General features: G+C 37.1%; 1 protein-coding gene across 1 annotated transcript in view; it reads right to left on the reverse strand.

Annotated features, from left to right (window-relative positions):
* LOC137405887 (inositol polyphosphate-4-phosphatase type I A-like) overlaps positions 1-27,448 on the reverse strand; it is a 42,550-nt gene that overhangs the window by 13,148 nt on the left and 1,954 nt on the right. Inside the window, exons 3-12 of the mRNA XM_068092329.1 lie at positions 26,628-26,718; positions 23,629-23,826; positions 20,547-20,585; positions 14,241-14,470; positions 13,515-13,588; positions 10,734-10,923; positions 8,019-8,113; positions 6,029-6,086; positions 3,388-3,601; positions 1,927-2,066 (exon numbers count right to left, since the gene is read on the reverse strand). Coding sequence (XP_067948430.1) covers positions 1,927-2,066; positions 3,388-3,601; positions 6,029-6,086; positions 8,019-8,113; positions 10,734-10,923; positions 13,515-13,588; positions 14,241-14,470; positions 20,547-20,585; positions 23,629-23,826; positions 26,628-26,718 — 1,329 coding nt within the window. The remainder of the gene's footprint in view (positions 1-1,926; positions 2,067-3,387; positions 3,602-6,028; positions 6,087-8,018; positions 8,114-10,733; positions 10,924-13,514; positions 13,589-14,240; positions 14,471-20,546; positions 20,586-23,628; positions 23,827-26,627; positions 26,719-27,448) is intronic.

The raw sequence follows: 27,448 nt of genomic DNA on the forward strand, positions 1-27,448 counted from the left end.
CCGATGTATATGTAACACGATGCTTCTTTGTCTTTTTTTTGTTAGGGCAAACTTGTTTGGCCCACGAAATCAACAATAATTTATCTCAAAATTGAAATTTGATGATTAGTGTACCGATTATATACGTTATTAAAAGATACACGTCACTGAACTCGCCATGGCGCGTTATCTATATCAGTTATATCCAGTCTTCGTTATAATAAACACGATTCGCTAACGCAAATTTTGAAAGTTTACGTAAAGTTTGAAGTTTACTAAAATACGTACTAAAACTTCCATCAAGTATGTGTTTAGTAAATTAAATTCATTTAAGTTAAGTCTTGAAGGTAAGAACTCTCATTGTAATGTTATATCTTCCAGATCATAATCACAAAATGCACTAGTCATTGTAGGTACCTATAGTTACCAAGGTTGACGTAGGTACTATTTTTAATGATGATGATTTTTACCAGGAGGTGATTGCATTAGATAATGACTATGGATTTCTACACCACTCTACGTACGTCTATAACCTACGATATTTTCGCATGCAAATTTTCGCATACCAACGCTCAAACAAACTGAAACCATATAATTGTATACCAAATACTTTTTATTGTAATCAAAGCGAAATAGACTATATTTAGCCACTACTCTCTAATGAGTTCACATTTACATTTAAACAACTTTACATTTTTATTTTTCTTTATAATTTATTTCAACGGAACACTTCTTTCAAGTTGTGAAATTTTAAACTTACAATTGTTTGAAAACTTTTACAGTTGTTTTATTTATTTTTAATTTAGTTGTCCTGCACAAAATCTGTTCCTCATGATATGAAGTTTGAATGTTACAGTTGTTTGACAAAGTTTGAAAACCTTTACAGTTGTTTTATTTATTTTTAATTTAGTTGTCCTGCACAAAATCTGTTCCTCATGATATGAAGTTTGAATGTTACAGTTGTTTGACAAAGTTTGAAAACCTTTACAGTTGCTATTATTATCTCTTAATTTATTTCAACTACACAAAACACTTTTCTAATGATATGTAGTTAGAAAGTTAGAATGTCAAATACTGTTATATATTAAATGCAAATCGATTTTCTGTCCAAAGACTTTTTAATCACCCGGGCAATGCTGGGTAGCAAACCTAGTTGATGTATTGATCAATTGAAATGAGCCGTCTTCATTGGACAGATTACAATTTCCAATGTCACTACTTTTATCTGAAATCAGCTGCATTTGAGATTCGTTCAAAAATACTCGCATGTTTGTTGTTAATAATAGGGCACTTTTAAGTCAATGTTCAGTAGTCAAAAATGGTTTAGCGCAGTGTGAATGTCAAGGCATTTTATTTATGTGTCACAGTAGCAGTTGTTTTAGATGTGCAATCTTTCTCTCAATCACAAAAACCTGGTAATAAAGAAAAATAATTTAGATAGTGCTTTCTGTTTTCGTTTTAATTATAAACAAGCTTAATGATAGATTGTTTCACATAAACATTGTGTATGTTTTTGCCCTAAATCATAAGGCATGAGGAATGAGAAAAAGAAAATAATACATAAATATCAACCACTAGCCGCTAGGAACCAAATGGTTCCTACGAAATTTTCTCCAGTGACAGAAAGCAACAACACCAGCTATGCACGGGCTAACAGGTGGTCTTATGGCCGGTCATATTAGAGGCTTTTTTCATCTAGAAAAATATATTAAATGTTGGTGAATGGGCAGACGACTCCTTGTGGAGCTAACTGTTAACGAAACTAATGTAAGATAGCAAAGCAAAGCGCATTAGCTGGAGTAACTAGCAACCTTTTCATCGCTGACCAATTAGCTGCTATCATATCCTTTTAAGGGTACAATATTTCATAACTGGACGGCCTCTCCTCAGATGCGCACCTGCTGCAGATGCACACAAGTGACATCTGCAGCAGGTGGACAGACTTACGACGTGCAGTTGTTTCTGTAAGAGAGATGAGTGGGCCGCAGAGGCTGAGTAAGACTTGAGAATCCTATTCATTCCTCCGTGTTTGAATCCTCGGGCGTGAGCAGCAAAAGCCCCAACTGTGATCATGTCATGACTAGAACCTACAAGAATAGCAAAGAAGTCAGCTGCCTACAACAGCATTTTTGCTGCTACAAATCTTGGAGTACTTGAAATAAAAATTAAAATGCACATTTCATAATTCAATCTAAACACGAAATCTCACCAAAACTGAAACAGAAGTTTGGTGCTTATGTGTGAGCCTTTATGTGTAGGAAGTTAGCACCTGGACGCTGATGGAGTTATCTTCACACTGCCTCATATACAATAATTTAACTCTAGTGAACCAACAAACCTTCTACATTATTCGTAATAAAGCTGCTCTGAACCAGCCAAAACCTCTTTTGATGGATGTCAGAGTATTTAGGTCTGCAGAGCGAATATATGCATCATAAATCTTTCTCTGTGCTTATTATAACTTTCTAAAATGTTCCGAAATCAATGCAAAGCTTATAACTGATCAATATTGAAGGTTAAAGATGATTGATGATGTTTGTGCACTGCTTTTGCCTTCTTACGCTTTTCATGCTTGTTATATAATTGGTTTATGCTTTTATATTACCATTTCGTAAGAAAGCCTAAAAAGCTTATGACAGGTTGGCAGAGAGTCACTCGCTCTGATGAATGAGAATAAAGAGGTTGTAACGCTTTTGAAGAGTCTAAAAGTTAAATATAATTGTACGACAGATTAGGCTAACAAAGCACATGCTAGTAAGAACACAGGCTAGAAAGAAAAATGCTCTATGCATCTATTATAAGGCAAAACCTTTTTATTACCTGTGCAACGCCGGACCTTCAGTAGTAGTAATATAATTTTTTTATATTATTTTTTTGGAAAGCTTAAAAACCCTATGCCAGATTGGCAGAGTGTCACTCGCTCTCATGAATGAGAATAAAGAGGTGGTACAGTTTTTGAGAGGTCCAACAGTTACATATAATTATAAATTAAATTTTGCTTTGTATTTGCTGCTCAATCAAACTGGTTAGTAAATAAAGCACATAAATGTGAGAATTTTCAGACAAAAACAGACAAATTTTTAAACATTTTAGTACCCCAAGAACCATTCACAAAATGCGAAGCTATAATGAAGTGGATAGAAGTGTAATTTCAACATCTACCAAAAAACAAAAAGTTTTTGTTTGTTAGAAACACTCTCTATATTTCAAATACCATTGAGTATTTCTAACAATAACTTTGCTTATTCATGTGCTTGCTGGGGGTTGAACCCTGACCAGCTGTTCCACTGTCAGGCACCCTAGACCACTGGACTACAGCTGCTCCTTTCTAACATAACCAACTGTCACCCAAGGAGCCTACACACAAGTGACAGTAAGCTGCCATGTACATTAGCTCACTCGCACTACCTGTTTGATTGAATTCATTATGCACTAGCAGTCTGTGTATATGGAGGTTGATAGGAATGGTTTCCAGGGTCTGCTCTCCCTTTAGTACAGTAGCCTTAAATGTCTGTCGTGGATGCTTGGTGTTGAGAAGATGAATGGTGGTGGATAGATAGTCCGAGAACTCGGTAAGTCGCTCAAACAATTGCATTTTCTGACTGTCTATACGAGTCTCTACCTGCAGACAACAATCTAGAAAAGTATAATCGCATCAGCTGAACAGAGCATGTAACATGAGTAAAGCCTGGTGCCCATATACGTCGTAAAGCACCGGTTACAGCACCGCAGGCTATTAGAGGTGAAATGGGAACCTAAGCGCCGAGTACCGCCGAGGGCAACGCAATAGTTTAGCGCTGTTCAAATTTCGCACAAGGCCGCAAACAAAACCTTCCCGAAATGCATTGTACGGGTGAAGGTCACCATTATAGTGACTGCATGGCGAGCGAACATTTTATTTCATTATGCAATTATGTTTAGCGACGCAGCTTATATGTGAACAGATGCCGCTGAGCTTAACGTCGCAAGCGTTTTGCTGCGCAAGTTACCAGCGCAGGTTACCAGCGGAGTCTCGCAATCGATATGGGAACCAGGCTTTATATACTCACAGTGTTAGCGTTGTAATAGTATAAACCACTACCAAAGTTTATTTTATTGAACCTTAGGTTAGCCACAATGCATTGTCAGCAGCAATGACCTAAGGGTCAAGAATGCCTGTCTAACAAACAAACGGGGGTTCAATTTCCAGAAGAGGCCACTGGTGGTCTCACATTCAGCCTTAACCCGTTCACTGCCGTAGACGCATGTATGAGTTTTCTATGGTCAACTGCCGTAAACACACTTTTGCGAATTTCCCATCAATTGCGTAGTAATTTAATTATTTCTTGATAACATTAGCAACGATCTTTAAGGCTTTTATGGTAGTGACAATGTTGGACGAAGATTTCTCTATAAAATTAGCTTAAAAGAGTGAAGCAATTTTAAATCTTTGTTTGGGAATTTCCAACTCTAAAACTAACATTTTTTGTGTAAGTTTTGCAAGTACCTCTGAGTCAGAAAACAAATAATTACTTATGTTGATGAAATTATAGCCGATTCAGATTCAGATTTTCGTGATTACACAGGTAATTAAAATAGCAGCACTGACTCTGATGGTGGTGAAAGTAATAGTTTTGTAAGAATAAGGAACATTGTAGAGGATCGTTTTAGCTTCAAAGCGATCGTAGCTTCACATCGCTTTATCAATGCACAAAGTATAGATACATTGAAATTTTTGCATAGCAGTGTTTGTTAACGCATTAGCAAAATAAAATATATAACCAGAACATTCTAGATGGAGTTTGAAATTGAAAAAATATTGTATACATATCATGAAGCAACATCGGCAATTTTCGGTCAAATGGCTGGTAGTAAGCCGATAGCTAAATTTATACATGGACGGCAGTGAAAGGGTTAAAATTGTTGACAGCAACTGGGCATGTCTCCAGCCATCAAAGTTTCCTTGCCATTGGACTCAGAAACGGCCAGTCAATATCACAGAGCCATACTTTGTGCAATGTTGTTGAAAAACACGCACAACCTCTGCTTGCACTAAAGTAAACAGACGTCGAGGCTCTATCTCCAAGGGAATGCTCACACAATATCTTTGGCCCTATTGCCAGCATAGTTCAACAAAATGAAGCAATTACATGTACTATATCAGATGTTCTTCTTGATATAACCATTGCTTTTTTTGGAGTTCTACCTGAGCCTTTTTATAGCCTGCCGAATGCTATAATCAGACAAAATAACTAGAAGTTATATCAATTTTTTTGAAATTCAAGTAGATGGTAATTTTGTTTACTGCGAAACGGGATACACATTTATAGACAAAGCCAGAGATACTATCACCGACAGTAATCATACCTATAATATGCCTTGAAAATAATACACAAGGGTATCAGTCCTTCCCTCCCACCATCCAAGGTTATTCTAGTGCTGCAGGTTTAAACAAGAACATGCGGGAGATGACAAGAAACGGTGTGAAATTAATTTTAATTTCAATTAATTAGTTTTAAAGTAATTTCAAACTGGCTATTGTGTAATTTACTAAAGCCCATTTATGGCATCTAAAAAGGTAAGCATAATAATAAGATTGTGAAAGAAAAAGATTTACATACAGCGAAATATTTTGAGCTTCCCATCTTTCAACAGCGTTGTGAATTTTTTTTATGTTTCTAAGGAGATTAAAAACTGATGAGTATTTTATAAGTATACAATATTATTTTGTATTATTTTGTAATTCTATTATTTTGTAAGTATACAATATACTGTTCTATTATTTGTAAGTATACAATATACTGTTCTATTATTTGTAAGTACACAATATACTGTTCTATTACTTGTAAGTATACAATATACTGTTCTATTACTTGTAAGTATACAATATACTGTTCTATTATTTGTAAGTATACAATATACTGTTCTATTATTTGTAAGTATACAATAAACTATTCTATTATTTTGCAGCCTGACTAATGGTATTTGACTAAAATGTTGTTATAGTAGAATTATTCAAAGTGTTATAGAGGGAGATAAACTGTCGGATATAGCAGGTTCAACAACTCACGGTAAAGAGCTGATGTAGCGAGTCAAGCCACTGGTTATTCTCATGCAGCACAAACTTCCTGTAAGAAAATAACAGGTACGTAAATGATAGTCTTGCTAGTGGTCTACTCTAGCGCATGCAAACACAAAAATACTGATCTATCTATAGCCCTGCATTATGGATACACAGCTTAAGTCAAGAAATTTTACCTCTTACCGGCTACAACTACCGCAAACAATTGGTAGCCTGTAAATTTATGGTGCACTGAAGAGGCATCGATATTTTAATACATTTGACACTACAACGTTCAAAATTCAACATTAAAATATATTAAAATAGTTTAATATATTAAAATATTTTAATATGTTAAAATATTCTGCTGAATAATCAACTAAGTGAAAATACCCTAGGAATGAGGAAAGAGAGTTTGGCAAAACAAAAGGGAATGAACGGTGATACGAACATGGATTGTTACAAACTAATCACACCCTATGCAAACACAAGAGAAGTTGCGAGTAGTCAAGCAGAGCAAACATTACTACAATGTTTGTCCGAGAAGAGCCAGAAATAACAATAAACTGAGAAAATGACCTTCACCTTGATCAGCTAAAAAATAGATAAGACCAAATGATACTGAGTATTCGACGGAGCGACTGTGTAACAACAGTATATTATTTAGGGGTAAATAAAAAGACATAGTGACAAGTGAGCTAGAAAACAACTAAAGAACAGTGACAAAAAGAGAAAACAATCAGTCAAACATAAAATTGGCAGAAAAACAGATTACAGATAAACCAATAGATGGACAAACAGAGAGAATTTTAGCGCTGTGAATTCTGAGTACAACACTTAATTTAGCGCTCAGATACACACCTATACTTTAACTTTTAGAGAAGACTGTATTTTTCGTTTTAGGCATATGATTAAGGCAAGACTCGGAGAAACTGATGAAATAACCAATCACTAAATCACAGTTTCAACCTTCAACTTTTAAGACGATTGACGAGGTTATAGAGCTGGTGTCACTGTATACTGTGTACTCAGCAAAGCAACCACTAAGCCAAAAGTCCATAGGCCAAAAGTCCATAAGCCAAATGTCCAATAGACCAAATATTCATTAAAGCAAATGTTCATTAGACCAAATGTTCATTAGACCAAATGTTCATTAGACCAAATGTTCATTAGACCAAATGTTCATTAGACCAAATGTTCATTAGACCAAATGTTCATTAGACCGAATGTTTATTAGAGCAAATATTCATTAGACCAAATGTTCATTACACCAAATGTTCATTAGACCAAATATTCATTAGACCAAATGTTCATTAGAGCAAATGTTCATAAGACCAAATATTCATTAGAGCAAATGTTCACTAGACCAAATGTTCATTAGACCAAATATTTATTAGACCAAATGTTCATTAGACCAAATGTTCACTAATCCAAATGTCCATTAGACCGAATGTTCATTAGACCAAATGTACATTAGACCAAATGTCCATTAGACCAAATGTCTATTAGACCAAATGTTCACTAGACCAAATGTTCATTAGACCAAATGTTCACTAGACCAAATGTTCATTAGACCAAATGTTCATTAGACCAAATTTCTGTCGGCTATAAGTCTGGGTACCAACTCAAGCGATTGTACTAAAGCAATTTTTGCTGTAATCTCTTTTGCTTACATAATAGAAACCTTGATTACCCTCATTTTCCACATCTTTGCTTTAAAAAATGCAACATAACCTCCGTGCTCGACCTTAATTCATTTGGACTGGGTGGTCAAGCACCCGTTTGTTCAAAAGCTGAAACCCATTCCCCCAAAAGAAACAACGTTATTTTAATCTCTAAGAAATACCTAAAAGACTAAAAAAACATGTGTTTAAACAACAATAAAAATACTTAATGTGTACATATATGATAAAGAATAAATATACACAGTATAGAAAACTTTGTACATCATAACTTCTTGTCTAAGCAGAGGTTTAAACGGAGAAGACTAAATACTTACAAGAAGGTAACAGGAAGAATAAAAGTGAGTCGACTCTCTGCCATCATTTCACACACACTCAGTTTATGATTGTTCAAAGAGGGAAATCTAAACGCCTGTGACAGAAAAACGGGTTTACGTTATCACACTTCGCCGTTACAACTTTAGCAAGAGAATAAAAGGGAAATATAAAGGTGTGGCAACTAGAGAGCCTCGTGTTTAAATGAGTGCATCTCTTGACTGTTGCATCCGAAGCGAGCAAATAAGCTGTCAGGCAAACAGATTAGCATGTTCGACAAGTAAATAGAAATTGTAAAACGGAGAGCAAAAATATCTTTCTTTAATAATCAATCATGCACTTTTTGCTCTCCAAATAGCCTAGCCATCTTAAGAGGGCCAACCAGCTATTTCCTGTTTTATTTTCATGCGAATCCGTTTTGAGTGAATAAACCGGTTCTGTTGAGAGAATGACAGCCGGATTCAGTAATAATGTATCAACCAATCATACGAGGCATTTAGCTGTGTCAGATAAACCTAATATAATAAAATCTGTTTGATTCATGCTTTTCAATTTTGCTTGCAGTGATGCATCTTCGAGCCGGCATTGAATGCTTCGTGTCAATGAATGTGTGGCCACAGACTAAGGAGAATAAGAAAGCTATCGCATGCACAACTAGAGATTAGAATAAAAGCACACCGCGTATATTAGTATTTATCTCCTTGTTCCAATTGAACTGGATTAAGAGATGTGTAATATAAAGTTTATTGACCCAATTGGCATGATACCAAGAAACAGAGGCTGGAAGTTGAACATAGAGAAACTGATAACAATGATATAGCGGTGAACTAATGCTAACAGGCTATCCATACCACTGAGACGTCGGAGGTGATGAGAGAATTACAATAACTCTAGAACAATACTATCTGTGCAGCATAGTCATCCTAGACTATGTTCCTGTGGTGTCCTGAGCTTTAGCAAGACGTACTCGTTCAACGGAAAACATGCACAAACAAATTTTACAGCTTAGTCAATTAACGTACGTTAAGTGAAATTAGACTTCAGCCGTGAAATTTAATTATTTTATAAATGTACGGAAACTATCAGCAGTCTCAAAGGGGTTAAATGCGTCTGAAGGTATAAAGGTTGTTAGTAAAAACTAGACCAATTTTGAAGCAATAAACAGCCACACTTATGGTCAACATAAATATGTGAATTCTTTTTTAATAAAGTGCACCCTCAGGATACGATTTTGATCCGTTCCAGGGTTGGCATCGTATGGTGAAAAAATCGTATGTAGGGGTATAGAAACCATAGTAATTGTATAATGCAAACATTTCCTGGTAAAAATCATCAAAATTTAATGTAAGTGCTGTACATATTAAAATTTAATGTAAGTGCTGTACATATTAAAAACTAGTAATTTACTAAACACACCCATTTAAAGCTAAGCTTTAGTTTGTATTTTCAACTATTTTACTGAATTTCAACTTTTTATCACTAAAATCACACCAGTTTCGATCTTCCCATTCACTATGACTTTTAACGGATATGTTAAGGACTTTTTCAATCTAATTCGGTAAGAAAGCCCGGACGATGCTGTATTAGTAACGAAATGAACTTTTGCTAGCAGGTCTAGAGAAGTTGTCTGACCTTCTGTTTGAAGAAATCGCAACTCCAACTTTGCTATCAAATTTGAAGAGAACTTATTACTGTTTTGCACACGAGAATTGTTGAATTGAAAAAAATCGGTTATCACGTCTTCTTCAAGCGTTTTGAAAATATTTTTGGTTGATATTTCCGCATCCTGATGCCTTCTGGTGTCACGTTTCGTTGACCTTACCACGACCTTCTGTATAGGTGGACAATTCTGAATACACTTCCAACTCTTTGTTAAGTTGATGGACTGTCATTATATGCAGCCATAGCAATATAGCTTGATGAGAAGTACCCAGTTTGAAGCATACCCTTTTAATGAATAGCTCCAGGAAGGTGAGCTTTTAGCCACATATATTGTTAACCTTACATTGACGGTTGACCTTTGGGAGGTCAACCATCAATCGAATTGGAATAAAAATGCAACAATCATCTTTTTCAGGGTTTTATTGTGAAGAATGCCAGGTTTCATCAATATAGGTTGAGAGTAAGTAGTTGGTTGCTATGGCATTTTGATTTGTAAACAAATACCATGATTTACAGTTCATGAATCACCAAGTTTATCCTGCTTAAACTCAAAACAACAGTTTTAGTTCATTACGAGGCCTTCTCTACTAAATCTTGCATAACCTGGGCATAAATAACCCGATTTAAAAAATTTAAAATGTATTAAAGTCCTCGGAATTTGCTGATTTTAAATCTTTAAATAACTCAAAAATGTGGATTAAGCACGATTGTACATTCTGACTGCATGGGTCACAATTCTTGAATTGAGAAAAATCGGTCATCACGTCTCCTTCTGGCGCTGTGAAAATATTTTCGGCAAACATACAGAATTTTGACGTTTTTGCTTTTTTGACATACGTAATAAGCACACCGACTGCCAAATTTTAACTCAGGCGAATATTTTGTTGAATTCGTACGGTGGGGTGAAAACATTATCATGATCCACTTCATAACGTGAAAAAATTGCATATCAGAGTAATCGTATCCTGAGGGTGCACTGTATTTTGTAGCTGAAAATCTTCTTCAAAAATGGCAAACAAAAGGACCAAAGCTAAATATAATGTATAAATTCTTACCTTGCAAATCGTGTTGGAAAAGAGAAACTTGAGTTGCTCTTTCTTTTTACTTCGAAAAGCTTTGCTTAAGTGCAAGGCTGATGTGGGGTCGCTTTGAGCATGAACAGACGCATAGGTTGAGCCATCTGATGGTGAAGGAAGTGACCAAGACATGACATTGACTGATCCAACCTGACTACTGTCTGGGGAGCTATAAAACGCAGAAATATAATCAAGTTGTAAATAGATAAACTAGAGTGCCCACACACAAACAAAAACGCGCATGTTTAACAACACTTCTACCTCATCTCAGGATTGCAAATGTGTGAGAATTTGGCTTACGTTAAGCGTAAATTGCTAGTATTGATCATGTATGCAGGGCCAATTAGTCTGCAGGAAGAATAGTGCATTCTTGCTATCACACGCGTGAATGTTAAATTCCTAATATAAACAGGCTGATGGTCAGTCAGAAACAATGAAAGTTTTTTAAATCATTTAAGAGCTCAACCATTGCAAACTACAATGTAGGCAGCTTTGTTAATGATCATGAAATCATATAGATTATGTGTGTAATAACTTTCATGTTAGCTCCTGCCTACAAATAAGTTCTCTCTGACTCACACCACTGCTGTTGATAAACCTCTGCAATAGTAGAAAGGAAATGGAATGAAGACAAGTTCGAGAAGAGAAAAGCAACTAAAAAAGATGGAAAGGTTATAAAATACAGTGTCATTGGCATGAGAAAATCAAATAATATAAATCATTGAGGTTGTAAAAAAATCATGATTTTTTTTAACAGTCGCAAAGACCAGTGTTTCATGACTAACAAACTTGTTCTGATATGCGTGTAACAAATATGTAAACGCTCCTCTGCCATGAATTAACAGGTGTGATGGCAAAAATTGACTGCAAATGTGGTACAATTTTACAGAAGGACCTTTGAAATTAGTACCTATGGTTTACTTAGTAAACCCTAAAGCAGTAGTTATTGTGAAGTAGTAACTGAAACTGGTATACATGTAGTTTACGCTCACTACCCTGTTTAATGAATGACATTATGACATCAAACTCTTTACTGCAATTAGTTGAGTGCACGTATTGAAAAGTGTTCTCCAGCTTTAGTTTCGTTCATTAAAAACTGGTGGTAATAATATTTCGCATGATCAACCGCGTCGATCAAAGCTAGGAAATATGTGCTAAAATATTTCATGGTGCTCAATTATATATTTGGCTTTTATTCATACTTTGTATGAAACTGCTAGTAGCTCTACTCCACAAATGTAGATGTGAATCACACTGTCTAATTTGTATGGCTGTTGAATGCAAGAAATATAAGAATTTGTCAAATTAAAGCATGTAGATCACTAACATTGAAAAGTGGGTTCACTAGCATTCTGAAGTGCATTGCAATAAATAAGCAATTTAAATAAGCAGAAAATCAAATTTCTCAATAAAAAAAATCAAAATTGAAAAAAGCAACTAAAAATAAAATATGTTTTGACTTTTTCAAAAAATCCTGATTTTTCGAACCCGGAAATAGAGTGACTTGTCCTTGTTGAACTTGTATAACTTAACTGGTGGTACTTAACTGGTGGTACTTAACTGGTGGTACTTAACTGGTGGTACTTAACTGGTGGTACTTAACTGGTGGTACTTAACTGGTGGTACTTAACTGGTGGTACTTCCGTATGTCCAGCAAAAACACGCGTCAACTTCACACTTCTGAGACTTAAAGGACAAGCGAGATGAAAAAGTTTTACTTTTGAGTAGACCAGGAAAAAAAAGAACTCCCCTTTAACAGAAACATTTCACAAGCAAAACAAAACACATCCTCAACATTTGCACAACTGAGTAAAAATCAAAATGTGGGGTGAATCTGGCGGAAGGTAAGAACACTGCAGCGCCATAATTTACAAAACGTAACGATCGTCTACTAAAGAGTGAAGTAGCTAGTTAGCTAGTTAGAAGTACAAGTGAAGATTAGTTGCTCAATAAGACTAAAACGAACAGCAAATCATTCACCTCTGATCATCTCCTCTATATCCAACCACCGAAGAGTAATAAAAACATCTTTAAACAACGTACCTACAGCCTTTAGACGACTTTCTGCAAACAGGCCATACTTTTACTACACAGTTTTTGTGCGGCTAATATTAAAAAAATCTGCCGCTCCCAGTATCACTGTTTCCATAATGCGGTTAACTTCCATGATGACGCAAACTTATCCGTAAATTTGCGTCATTCGCATGATAAAAACAGCAAAAATCCACAAATTAAGCGAGCTGTGTTACTCGCAAATTTTTATGGAATGATTCATGCTTACGAAAGATGGAAACGATGCTTGCAAAAGATGAGCAAGCAAATACCATGAAAACTATCCCATTTTAAAGATTTTCTGTGCTTCGGTTGTTCCTATTTCGAAAGTGTGCTGCTAAGCAAGACAAGAGTGTGCGGCTATGACCTCTGACATAGAATTCCTTACCTTTTTTAATAAAGTGCCTACGCTAATCCGTAACATGCAAGTGTCCATTGAAACGCTTATCGCGTGGTAAGCCAATGCGCGCAGAATTCGAAACCGGCATCATCGCAAAATGGAAACATGGTGTATAACTGCTGATAGATGCCAACTGCGAAAGTGGTGATACAGACTGACACAGGCAAAGTAGCTGTATTGTCACATGATCAAACTAGAATAATTAAAGGTGAAAGTCCAACTGACACAAAACAAGTACACACAGTAAGTGACATAGTAAGTGACACAGTAAACAGCATTTTTATCCCAAACTTAGAGAACAGACTTACATAATATCTAGATTTAATTTTCCTGCTGACATCAGGTCTTCTAAGACGAATGTAGTCTGTCCTACTCGGGTTCTCTGCAGAAGACAAACATAGATTGAGGATGGAAAATAGAGAAAAGAGTAGAAGTAATTTCATCAACTATATGCTAGTAAATATTGAATTAACTAGTTGGTGAAGAACAATAACAGACAATAACCAAATTCATCAAACTTCACTAACACGAATAAGTTCTGGACTGCAAGACCAGACTATAACCACTGAGCTCTTTCCAGCAAGTGCCATTTTGTAAGCTCACAGAATACGGTAAATATATTTTGTAATATACAAAATAAATATATTAATTTAGACCATAATTGGCGAAGGTAGTGCAAACTGCAAATCAAACCTCGAACGAACGATGAAAACATGAAATTTAAGCCAAGATTTGCTATCCACCATTTAATTCCCTGAGCTCACACGCCTCTCTAGAATTTTTTGAAGTAGGATTTTGTGAGGTGGTGGAGCCAGCCACTAATCATGCTGACGATATAACCGGTGTATCGTGGAACACAGGAGCAGTTTAAGACCAGATACTCTTTCTGACGGTAGTAATGGTCAAACCACTGTCCTACTCCCTATGATTTGCTATTCACCCTCGCTTACAGGAAGTTCAGTTACGCATTCGTACTTCTAGTCTATCAATGGAAAGCAGATTTTAAAAAATGTATAAATATTTTAAAGACTTACAGTTTTCGACAAAAGTTCCCGAACATCATAGACTACAAGCCGTATCCTAGCCTTAGGGTTTGTATACTGATCCGCTAGCCCAATGGTCTTCATAAAGAGAGGATTATGGGACTGCTCTACAATTTCTGTCTGACCAATCAGACGCCACTCGTGGAAGGAGGGTACTAGGCTAAGAATATCAATCATGGTGTTGCAGGTACCGTCTGCGGTGGATCTGAGCTGACTACAGGCTGTAAAACATAGAAAAGGATTAATATAACTAAGTTGTCGGTATAGCTTCAGTTCCCTAATAATACTTTCTTACGGAGTAAATAAAAATTGGACGCTGACAATTGCGCTACGAAGAACCCTATAGACCAGTTTGCTAGCTTTCAAATAATCAGTGGATGTTGGAGGTGGATGAATGCTGCTATGCGATTCATAGACCAGCTGACCTAGACATACCATGCTTGTGCCGGCCGATTGTCCGCTACTATTGTAAACATTTTGGTAAATTTTTGCTAAACCAAAAAGGCAGACAGAATGGTAGTAAAAAGAACGGAGAAAAACAGGCAGGAAATGTGTAAACAAGTGAGACCAGGAGTAGTATTCAAAGCCTTTGCTTCGGGGAGGGGGGCATCTTATCCCTCATGGGAAAATAACAAACTATGGCCAAGTAAAATCACATCTCGTGTACACAATACAACATGGGCAGGTCTCATTAGGGACTGCTACCACTACACCATAGCCACAAAGGATTTGTTACTACAAAGATCACACTCTCCTTTTCAGAACCCCAGTATAAATGGACAAGCAGTTTGCAGAACTACGAGCCACATTTCGACAGCAAAAAGAAAGTCATGGTTGCCATTTTGCGTATCGGTACGACAGCGAGACCAAAGATATTGACATATTGAGTCATGAATTTGATTATTGTAATTATGTTATAAAACAGGGGAACAGACACCGTGTTATGTTTCTGCACAGAAGCAATTAAATAGAGTATTAAATTAGAGAAATGGTTTATTGCACACTCCAGAGACAACTGATTTGATAACAGAAAACCCAAGTATTTATATGTTTGGTCATAGAAAAGCTTTGTAAAAAGCTACAAGCATTATTAATAGCTATAATGAGACAGTACTATATAATATTAGCTTGTATAAAGCTTTAGCTAAAAAGCATAATGTTTGTTGGCAAAGTACCAATAATACTTGGCACTTGCATGACACCTCCTCACTAAGCTAAAGGTTCTTTCTGGTTCTCTTAGACCTTCGGGGTTTGTCTCTGCTATACTCATCTCCATCAGGTAGACGAGGGTTGCGTGGTCTTCTTCTAGACGGAGGTTGCTCTGTTACAGTTGTAGGGGCTGGTAGTTGCAGTTTTGTCTCCTCTGTTATATCAGGTTTATCTCCAGGGTCTTGATCTTCTTCTGTTGAGTATCTTGGTCTGAGTTGTTCAACATGTCTTCTCCAAGTAGGTCCCTTTGGTACCACTTTGACATTGAGACTACGAGTTCCATATATCTTAGTAACAATGGCTGGAACCCATCTAGGTTGTCTGTTGCGTCTAGGTCCATGATACAAGGCATAGCATGGTGCTCCAAGATTGTAGCTGTGTATCTTGCTAACTGTCTTTTCTGCCGATCGGTTGACTTCTCTGGATTGATGAAACTGTGCTATGTGTGCGGGTGATGGCAATAGGGTGTCAATCTTGCATCTCATCTGTCTTCCATTCAGCAGCTGACTGGGAGAGTATCCTGTAGGAAGTGGTGTCCTTCTATAGTGCATCAGGAACTGTTGTAGTGCAGATTTAGGTGAGAGTGACGATTTCTTCATGGCTTGTTTGAAGGATTGTACTAGTCTTTCAGCTGCGCCATTTGTAGCTGGATGGTAGGGTGCTCCAGTGAGGTGAACAATGCTTCTCTCTTGACACCACTGCTGAAACTCTGAGGTGAAGCTGGTAGCATTGTCAGTGACTATGGTGTGAGGGTATCCAAAGTGTGCGAATATCTCCTAAGATGTCTGTGGTAGCTCTGGTAGAAGTAGATGACGTCCTGTGTATGCATGGATACTTTGAGTAGGCATCTATCATCACTAGCCATTGGCTGCCCATGAAGTTCACTGCATGGTCTAGGTGAAGACGACTCCATGGCTTCTCAGGTAGCATCCAGGGATGTATAGGATACTTCTGTGGAAGCTTCTGGTGTTCCGCACAGGCAGTGCACTGTCGGCTTGTCTCCTCTATATCAGAGTCAATGCGAGGCCAATAGACAGCAGTTCGAGCTAGCTTCTTCATTCTTTCCATTCCAAAGTGTCCAAGGTGAAGGATCTTTAATACTTCCTGTTGTAACTTGACAGGAATGACTACTCTGTTGCCATATAGAAGACAACCTTCAGTGATAGAAAGTGAATCTGAGATCTTGTGGAAGAGTGACAGCTGAGTCTCCTTCATCTCTTTGTTACCAGGCCATCCTTCTGCTGTGTAGCGCATTACTGTGGCTAGTGTTGGATCTTTCTTTGTCTCCTTTGCTAGAACATTGTAGTCTGTAGAGTTGAGCTGTTGTCCAATAGTGTGAATAGTGCATACTGTATCAACATCATCCTCATCTTCTCTTGCATCAAACTCTTTATCAGGTCCAACTGGCAGTCTTGAGAGGACATCTGCATTTTGATGATGCTGGGTAGATCTGTATTCTATGGTGTAGTCATACTGATTTAGTACCAGTGCCCATCTTGCTAGTCTGTTGGCTGCTAGAGCTGGAACTCCTTTGGTAGGTCCTAGAAGTGTGAGAAGAGGTCTGTGGTCAGTTACCAAGATAAACCGTCGACCATACAGGTACTGGTGATACTTCTTTAGAGCAAATATGATTGAGAGAGCTTCTTTTTGTATTTGTCCATATTTCCTCTGTGTGCTGGTCAGTGTTTTTGAAACATTGGCTATTGGTCTCTCACTTCCATCAGGATAACGATGAAATAGTACAGCTCCCAGTCCAGTTTCTGAAGCATCACATGAGATTCCAATGTCAAGATCTGGGTTGAAGTGTGCTAAGACACTATCAGTTGATAGCATATCTTTCAGTTTGTTGAAGCTCTTTTCTTGTTCAGTGCCCCACTTCCAGGTCTCTCCTTTGCGTGTCAGTTTGTGCAATGGTCCTGTGAGTTGTGACAGATTGGGTATGAACTTGCTGTAGAATTGTGTAGCTCCTAAGAAAGATCTTAGCTGAGTTAAGTCTGTTGGGACTGGCATCTGTTGTACTGCATCTGCCTTCTTTCCTTTAGTGATTCCCTTTGAAGTGAGTTTGTGTCCCAGATACTCTACTGTAGGTTGAGCAAAACAGCACTTGTCTTTTCTACATCTGAGCCCTCTTTCTTCTAATCTTTGAAGAAGTCGACGTAAGTTTTGTAGATGGCTCTCTGCATTGGCTCCACTCACTAGTATATCATCTAGGTATACTGCTACTCCTGGGAGGTCTTGTGTCAGTTGCTCCATGATTTCTTGAAAATACCCTGGTGCTGAGCTTATGCCAAAGGGCAACCTCTTCTGTAGTAGTACTCCTCGGTGTGTTGATAGTGCTAGTCGTCGTTGACTTTCTGGTGCCAACAATATTTGATTGTAGGCATCTGCTAAATCAATCTTTGTGTAGCAATAGCCTCCACCTAGTTTTCTGATTAGATCTTCTGGTAGTGGGATAGGTTTCCTATGTGTTTCTAGCTGATTATTGATAGTCTTGGAGTAGTCTCCACATACTCTGATCTTCCCTGCAGCTTGACCTGTTGTAGATTTGCGTACAGGTACAACTGGTGTTCCATACTGGTTGAATTGAGTTGGTTCCCATATGCCTTTAGCTACACCTGCTTCGTATGCTTGGTTGAGCTCTTCTGTCAAGGCAATAGGAACTGGTCTGGGTCGGCAGAAGACTGGCTTTGTTGAAGGTTTGAAGTTTATCTCTAGTTCAAAGTTCTTGAGACATCCTAGCTCGTCTTTGAATATTTCTGGAAATTCTTTGCACATCTCCTTACACTTGATTTGTAACCTCCCATCTGGCTGGTTCTCTGTGATTGTTGATACAAGGTTCTGTTGTAGCTTGTCATCAATAGAGATGCCTAGTTGCTGTATAGCAGTTCTTCCTAGTAGGTTGAGATCTTGTACAGCACTAATCACAAATGGTAGTCTGACTTCTTTCTGTGCATCCAATTGGGCAGTTAGCTCACATCTGCCAAGCGTCTCTATGAGATGTCCTGAGGCTGATTTGTAGTTAACTGTAGTAGGTTTTAGGTTTGGCTTTCCTAGCTTCTCCCATATTGATTTACAGATGAAGTTGTCACATGCTCCAGTGTCCAGTTCAAGTGTGAAGTTGTCTCCCTCCAGTTTGATGTTTTCAGCAAGTTTCACCATCTTGGTTGATGTGCATTCTATCATCTTTACTGGTTTTTCTGCTGCAGATGATTTCTTTTTCTTGCATGCTCTTTCTATGTGACCTTGTTTAGAACAAAAGTTGCAGGTGGCTGCTTTGAATCTGCAGTCATCCGCTGTATGGTTAGTTCGGTCACATCTGTAGCATACCTTTCCTTCCTTCTGCTTGTCAGGTGTAGAGTTGTTTTTCTGGATTGGTTTGTATCTTGATTTCTGTTGAGCAACCTTGTTGACTTTAGACGAGTTTCCATAAACTGTCTCTTTGGCAACTTTAGCTGCTTCTTCTGTTTCCTGTGCTACCTGTATAGCTTTGTTGAAGTTGAGTTCATTGTCCTTGACCTTGAAGAGAGATTTGAGAACTGCTTCATTGTTTACAGAGCAGATAAATCTTGTTCTGAGAGCCTCATCTAATGGATCTGTAATGTCTATGAAGGCACATGTAGTTGCATCTTGACGAATTCTGGCAGCTAACTCTTGAATAGTTTCTCCAGGTTTCCTCTGCATGTCACTCCAATACTTGTAACGCTCTCTAACAATGAAGCGCTTAGGGTCATACTGGTCTTTGAGAAATTCCAGTATTTCATCCATGTTGAGGTCGTTGATCTGCTTGGGTGTTGAAAGCTGAGCTGCCATATTACTAAGCTGCTTGTAGAGTGTAGGCTGTTGGTTGGTGAGAAAAGTGCCAGCAATCTTGTCTTGATGAATAGAATTTGCTGCAATGAATGTGTTGAATCTGTCTATGTAATCTGTTAGTAGCTCTGCTGTTGGGTCAAAACCTGGGAAGGCTGGAACAGCGGTTGCAGCTGTTTCTTGTTTCCGTTGTAGGTTTTGTAGTAGTAGCTCCATCAGTTTCTTATTCTCCTCCATTCTTTCATCTTGCTGACGTCTGTATTCCTCTTGTTGCTGCTTGAACTCCTCATGCTGCTGTTGTCTATGCTCTTCTTGCTGCTTTCTCTGCTCCTCTTGCTGCTGTCTCTGGTCCTCCTGCTGCTTCTGCATTAGCTTGATCAGGTCTGCTACTTCTGCCATTGTAGTGGTGCAATTTTGAACAGTTACTCTTGTAATAAACTAGAACTCTTTGTATCGATTTTATCAATGATAAAATCTGAACAAAACTCTTTGTAACTGTTCAAAAGAGAAATCCTTGTCGCCAATTAGCTTCTGTTATGTTTCTGCACAGAAGCAATTAAATAGAGTATTAAATTAGAGAAATGGTTTATTGCACACTCCAGAGACAACTGATTTGATAACAGAAAACCCAAGTATTTATATGTTTGGTCATAGAAAAGCTTTGTAAAAAGCTACAAGCATTATTAATAGCTATAATGAGACAGTACTATATAATATTAGCTTGTATAAAGCTTTAGCTAAAAAGCATAATGTTTGTTGGCAAAGTACCAATAATACTTGGCACTTGCATGACACACCGCAAACTGTATCTTTAAAGAAATCCATTCCTTCCTATTACCTGACTGAAAGCAAATCTACAACAAAGGAATGCACGAGACACCCTTGAGGGCCTAAAGAAGCCAATACATGCTAGAATAGTGAACACTCCAGTGTTTGGTCACAACTCTTTTGAATATATAAATCTGCTGGTGTTACGCGCACTTCTCCAGTTTTTGAAAGTTAGGAAATGACAAGCCAGCCAATCCAATAAGTTTTTTGTGATTATTGAAGACAAAAAACCGTCGCTGAAATAACTCTACTTTTCAATGTAAACCACCGCAGCCGACATTGACAAATAGCAATTCCATATAAGATGTATTGAAAAACATCGTCTATTGTGTGTTGTTACTAGGCACCGGCACCATGACCTTGCCTAAAATATTAGGAATTAAAAACAGTAACCTGTTTAGTAAATACTTCCCAGACAACAACCTAAAAATAGAAAATATCATGTATACTTACACAGGCACATCTCTATGTAGGGTGTTTCATCTTCAGATGCTGCAATATACAAACATATAACTTCATAAATTTCACCCACTACTGAAAACCAGATATGAATGTGCATATATCGGCCCTATATATAAGTGTATATATACATATTTACATATATATAAGCATATACAGTCAAACATGGATAACTCGCCCACGGATAGCTCGAACACATGGTTAATTCGAACAGCTTCTTTGGTCCGTTCCCACATAATGATAAATTGCTATAGATAACTCGAACTCAACACTGTTAATTCGAACTGTTTTTTGCCCAACGGCTACTGAAACGGTTGTTATCGCTTTAGAAAATTACTTTATTCCAAGCCATAGAGGTAAACCTCAACTTTTCGTAATTCATAAGCGTCATTATTACCACCATTGGCAAAATATTTTTGTCAACGACTTTTCTAAAGGTTTGGTGAAATTTGATTTATACCAAACATCCGCTTAGCGATCCCCCTTCGGAAGCGAGGTAAAGTGAGGTAATCTTTGCATAAACTTCAAGAAAAATCGGCAAAATTGATCGTGGGTAAAACGCTCAAAAGAAAAAGATGTCTTTTCTTTTGAGCATTTCAACAACGATCAAGTTTTGCCAATGTCAATCTAAAAAACGTCCTGGCAATAACATAACCTCAAACAACGAACCAATCTCAAGTGATAGAAAAATCTCTATACTTTTTGATAAAAACGTTTTAAACTTTACATTAGAAGCATTTAATTTGAAACAAGCCATTTGTGCTTTTGATTTATATTATAGTTTGTATATGTACATGTATCTACCAATAAGTAAGTAAATACATGGACTTGTGACAGTGCTCTGATAACTTGGACGCTCTGATAATTTGAACACTTTCGCTCGGTCCCGTGAAGTTTGAGTTATCCATGTTTGACTGTATATATATAAGCATATATATAAGCATATATACAATGTATAATCATATATATAAATGTATATATATATGTATATATATATTTATATATATACAATGTATATATGTATAAAAAAGGCAAACCCTTAGATTTATACATATATATATATATATATACCCACTAGACGAATGCCCGGATTTGCTCGGGTAATAAAAGTCTTTGCACAGAAAAGAGATTTTGCATTTAACATATAACAAAATTTATCATTGAAACTTTCAAACTACATATCATAAGAAAAGTGTTTTAAGAGAAAGTATAAACAACTGTGAAGGTTGTCAAAAAACTAACTTTTACACTTCATATCATGAAGAAAAGGTTCTGTGCGGGTCAAATAAATTAAGAAACAAAATAAAACAATTATAAAAGTGTTATAATGTAAATGTGAATTAATTAGCAAGTAATAGCTAAATTAAGTCTATTTTGCTACAATTACAATAAAAGATGATTTTGTAATGATACAATTAATACGAACTGAAAAAAACAAAATAAAAATCATAAATATGTTGAGCTGATAATAACAATTCTAGCATATAAGTGTGTAAAAAAAGGGTATAAAAAAGGCTACTGTTCCACGAGAAGCTATTCATCAAAATTTTGAATACAAATATACTGGTACCTCTAGATACTGGTACAAATGTAAAAATGAGATATCGGGCTGTCTTTGTGTGGTACTTTGACTGACCGAACGAATAGAGAATGTAGCGGCTATTCCTACTTGAGATAATACAATTGTTCGCGCGAAAAGTATTAGCCTTTACCGATATAGCAATCGAACCTTACGAAAAACAGGAAATAGTAGAAGTGTAACAGCATATTTGAAATTGAAATGGCACATTTAAAATTACAAATTAAAAAAAAATAGGTAATGGTAGCAGAAAATTAGTTTTTAAACAATTTCAAAAAATAACAAATGCAAAAGGTAATATTAGTTAATAATCGAAAGTGTACATTTAGTGTGTGCATACGTTATACGGTATATGATAAGAGCGATGGAAAGCTAAAGACTGTATAGCTAAGTGGCTAGATGCGTGGTTTGAAACTTGCAGTTGCAAGCTTCAAACCCTGCATTTTGCAACCACCCTTGCAGTTGCAAGCTCTATGAGTTCACATCCAGCACACAGCAAGCTAATCAATCTAAAATTTCAATAGCTATAACTGGACAGGCAGACATCTGAACAGACAGAGACAAACTTTGAGAGATATACATATGTGTTTGCCTTTTGTTGATCATCCTTGTGTCCAGTTATAGCTATTAATATCTAGCAGTGAAAAACTCGCTTCGCAGAGGATTTGATCTCTGTACCATATCTCTGATTTATATCGCTACCCCTAGGATCACTCGACTCGCTGGTGATTAATGATTGTGATTATATTAATTACATTGATTAAAATACTCCCATTTAAAGTGCTTGGGGTTATTAACTAGCACAGTTGATCATTAGGCGTAATGTAAGGATTAGTAAGCTGACTTAGAAGACCGCCATTGCTTTAGTAAAGATTCAGACTACTAGCTTACGAGGTAAGTTACTCAAATTCATTACGTGATTATTTAATTACTCGTGCAATGCCAAGCATCCATCTAGAATATATATACAAATACAATAATATGTAATATATATATACTTTAGCTCTTACTTTCAGTAATAGAGCACCATGCTAGAGAAGCGTGACATTATATATACATATATATACACATATATATATATATTACTTTATTGGCGACCATTTCATTTCAAATGTTTTCCCAATTAGGCCATACAAGAATGATAAAACAAAAAATGGGAATAGTTACTCAATAAAATCAGATAAATGGTTGACATAAAATGTTTGAACAACTTTTTTGCTAACAGAACGGATATTAGGTGGAAGATAGTTAAAGCAGCTGGCAATGATATTTTAAAACTCATTGTTAGAGTTTGTATGCAATTAATTCATATAATGTAAGCTGAAATGAGTAAAAACCTGTAACTGTCATGTAAAAAATGAGGACACAAACTATGTAAAGTCTTAAAACCTGTAATTGAGGTAAAATAAAAATTTGATAAATATACCATAAATAATATGGGATACCAGAAATATACAAATAGTGCAAATACTTGAACAGAGGACAGCTTACACCCACCGTTGGAGTTACTAACAGGGCCTGAATATGGGGAGGTAATTGGGTCTCGACCTGTCTTTATCACTATTTGCTCTCTGAGGCTTTCCAACTGCATTTTCATACACTCATAGCTGGCAGTATGAAGAGCGGACAGCCACTGATCCCTTTCCGACTCCGATTTGCTTCCAAGATATATCGGCTCTTGATCTCCATTCTGACCTGAAGAATCTCCGAATAATATACAAATGCATCCATTCAAAGCACAGTTTTTCACCAAGATAATAAACCATCCCAGGGAAGTGAATGATTAACCAAGGAATCAGATTAGCTCTTTGGTATAGAAGAGAGTATTGTAACTTAGTGACTCTTAGAAACAAAGATAACCATCTCTAGATCCTCCGCATATATGCAGTGTTTTTCCTGAGCAGCTAGTTTATGTTTACAAATATTTTAGCAACGGACGGAAATGAGCTGGAGCTTTGCGTAAAATGTACTACTTTACCAGCATGTCAGCCGTGGGTGAGTGCTAAGGTTCAACACTACGAAACTGATAATCTTTTTACATCATTTAAAAATGTTGATTACACTGTTTATTAATGCAATGACAGCGTTTTCAAAAAGCTAATAAAATGGCGGCCATGTACAGGCTCGTGTACACTATCGCTCAAGTCGACGATTAGCTGTGCGATTGACCGCAATGATGGGCTGCTATGGCGTCATTTTGCGATGATCAGCCATCGTAATCGTTGCTAGCGACGATGCGATCGACTTTCATCATATTGAACTTTGACACCGATGATCGCAACTGTTAGCATCTTGATTAGCCGTCTGTTGACCGCATCGGATCCAATTTCAACAGTTGTGAAGTTTTTTGTCTATTCATATGGTACACGCGTGATGAATTGCATAGTCAGATAATTAAAGAATACAATAGGACCAGGTGATATCACCAATGCAATTTCGTACTTTCTAATTGGTTTTTGGTTAGCGGTCACGTACAGCTAATCGCTCATTGTGTGTATATCTTATCATTGACGATGATGTAAAGACAGCCAACCATTGTAGTCTATCGCACAGCTAAACCCTGGATTGAGCGATGGCGTGCACGGGCCTTGAGAGTACATGAACAAAGGAGAAACAACTGATTCTGCACAGCTAGTCAGTCTTTGAATAACTTATCAACAAGTGACGGTTAATAGAGGCCTATAATAGCTGCTCACACTACCCATTGTGTCATAAGATTATGCTCAGGAAAAGATAACAGGCTAATAAGAGGCAGGCATGGATGTATAGTTTCTAAAAGTAATAGACCATGGCATCCAGGTTCACACTCATCAACCAATAGACCATGGCATCCAGGTTCACACTCATCAACCAATAGACCATGGCATCCAGGTTCACACTCATCAACCAATAGACCATGGCATCCAGGTTCACACTCATCAACCAATAGACCATGGCATCCAGGTTCACACTCATCAACCAATAGACCATGGCATCCAGGTTCACACTCATCAACCAATTGACCATGGCATCCAGGTCTCCACAGGTCTCCACTCCAGGCATCCACACTCATCAAGCAAAGGGTGCAAGACTATTCTAGCTTTAAGAAGGAATTGGACAGAGCTAGACCTATCATATGAGATGTCCTATCAGATTGTATTGGAGTGCTTTGGTGATAATCATGGTTACACAACTACAAGCGACTACATGGTTGAATGGGAATAACCCTAAAAATAAAACACCATTGTTGGCATAGAATTTACCAAATGTAACTAAAAAAACTTCATAGTCTCAGATTTTTATGATTGTTTAATATGTTGTTGCCCATGTTGAAAAACACTTTAATCTCAAACTTTGATCTTTTAGGGTCATCGGTTAAGATGCTATAAGGATTTGAACATTGACCATTTGTCGCCCGAGTTTGAGGGCATAGCACGTCTCGCTGACTTTAGACTCATATAAGTTCAAGAATATACAAGTTAGAGGTCTATATTTTTTGTGTCCACACACAATTTCCATATTTACACAAACAATTAGGTTTGAAATTTTCGGATGAATAATGTGGGAGATAACTCCGGCTAAAAAAACTGAAAATGCTATTTTAGCGACTATTCAAAAGCAATTATCACCCTTAACATATAATTTTTCCATTGTTTCTGTTGATATTTCTGAATTTCTCGAGGCCTCAGCTATCCAAAACTAGTCTAATCTTCTTTGTAGATGCATCGGGTCTAGAACCCATACAAGATTAACGTCTTTGTTGAAATACTGCAAAAGTAGAAATCAAGGTCAACCTGTGGTTTCAACAAAGTCACACTTTTTTTTCATGTTTTACACCAATTAACATATGCAGATTTCATTAAAACCCTCAAAAGTTTGTGTTTCAGACTGTAAAATGCTTAAAATTGAGTTCCAAATGCCCTCCAAAGACCTTTGTAAATCTCCTTAATTACATGAGATTATCCCCCTTGTCAAGCTTTAATTTGGCTGATTATTACCCTATCAAGTTCAAATTTGCTGTGTGCTTGTGGCTTGTGATTGTGATAGTAATGAGCCTTAAAATATTTTCTTAACTTACATTCCTCAATGTTATTCATTGTTGTAGCTTCAAATGCATATTAAAAAATCATCAAAATCTGAGACTATGAGGTTTTTTCAGTTACGCTTGGTAAATTCTATGTCTGTTATAAATTGACAAAAATAAATGCCAACTGGACTGCTTTACAGCTGTGCAAGATATGCTTGCCAATTACCTCATCTCTCATCCCTAATATAGGAAACTAAGGTTACGACAAATCTTTCTAATAAATAGAAATCTCTCTAACTGACATCTTTAGAGCAATAAAACCTTACAAAGAACATCTTTAAAACATGAATTCTCACGGTATGTATCCAGGTTCTTCTCTCATCAGCAAAAAGACTAATATACACAAACAGCTGACACAATGGGAGGCAATATTGAAACATCTACCAGTTTTAAACTAACGAATGGGCTGAAAGTACAGTGAAAGACTAACCAATCACAAAGGAGAAACAGCTATCTGACTCTTCAGAGTCCAGCTCAATGGAGCATCTTTCCAGTACGATGACTCCAGCCACACCACTCGTCTACAAATATGTGTTTATGCTTTAAACCACTGTCTTGCGGACAACTTTATATTGCAGAAAACTGGTAAAAGCAAAATATTTCTCTCTGTACTAAAATAGGAGTGGCAATGAGATAATTGCTTAGTTTCCGTACAGCAGTAGTGACACGTAGTGACAGTGTAGTGACACGTAGTGACAGTGTAGTGACAGTGTAGTGACACGTAGTGACAGTGTAGTGACACGTAGTGACAGTGTAGTGACACGTAGTGACAGTGTAGTGACACGTAGTGACAGTGTAGTGACACGTAGTGACAGTGTAGTGACAGTGTAGTGACAGTGTAGTGACAGTGTAGTGACAGTGTAGTGACACGTAGTGACAGTGTAGTGACACGTAGTGACAGTGTAGTGACACGTAGTGACAGTGTAGTGACACATAGTGACAGTGTAGTGACAGGTGGGTGTGCCAGTGTTGAAGTGCTACACTGGCCGACAAGCAAATCATGTTTCTATAGGGAGCTATGGTAAGCGATAGTTTTGTGATGCATTATGTCAAGGTTGTACCTTTAAGAGGTCAAGGACAAAACAAATCATGCGTGATCAATGTTCTCCTATGAGCACTCACAAGTGCGATGCCATTGATCAATAAAGCCTGGTTTCCATATCGATTGCGAGACTCCGGTGGCAACTTGCGCAGCAAAACGCTCGCAATGCCAGGCGGCATCTGTTGACATATAAGCTGCGTCGCTAAACA

The sequence above is a fragment of the Watersipora subatra genome, chromosome 10 (assembly GCF_963576615.1).
Source record: "Watersipora subatra chromosome 10, tzWatSuba1.1, whole genome shotgun sequence".
NCBI classification, from domain to species: Eukaryota; Metazoa; Bryozoa; class Gymnolaemata; order Cheilostomatida; family Watersiporidae; genus Watersipora; species Watersipora subatra.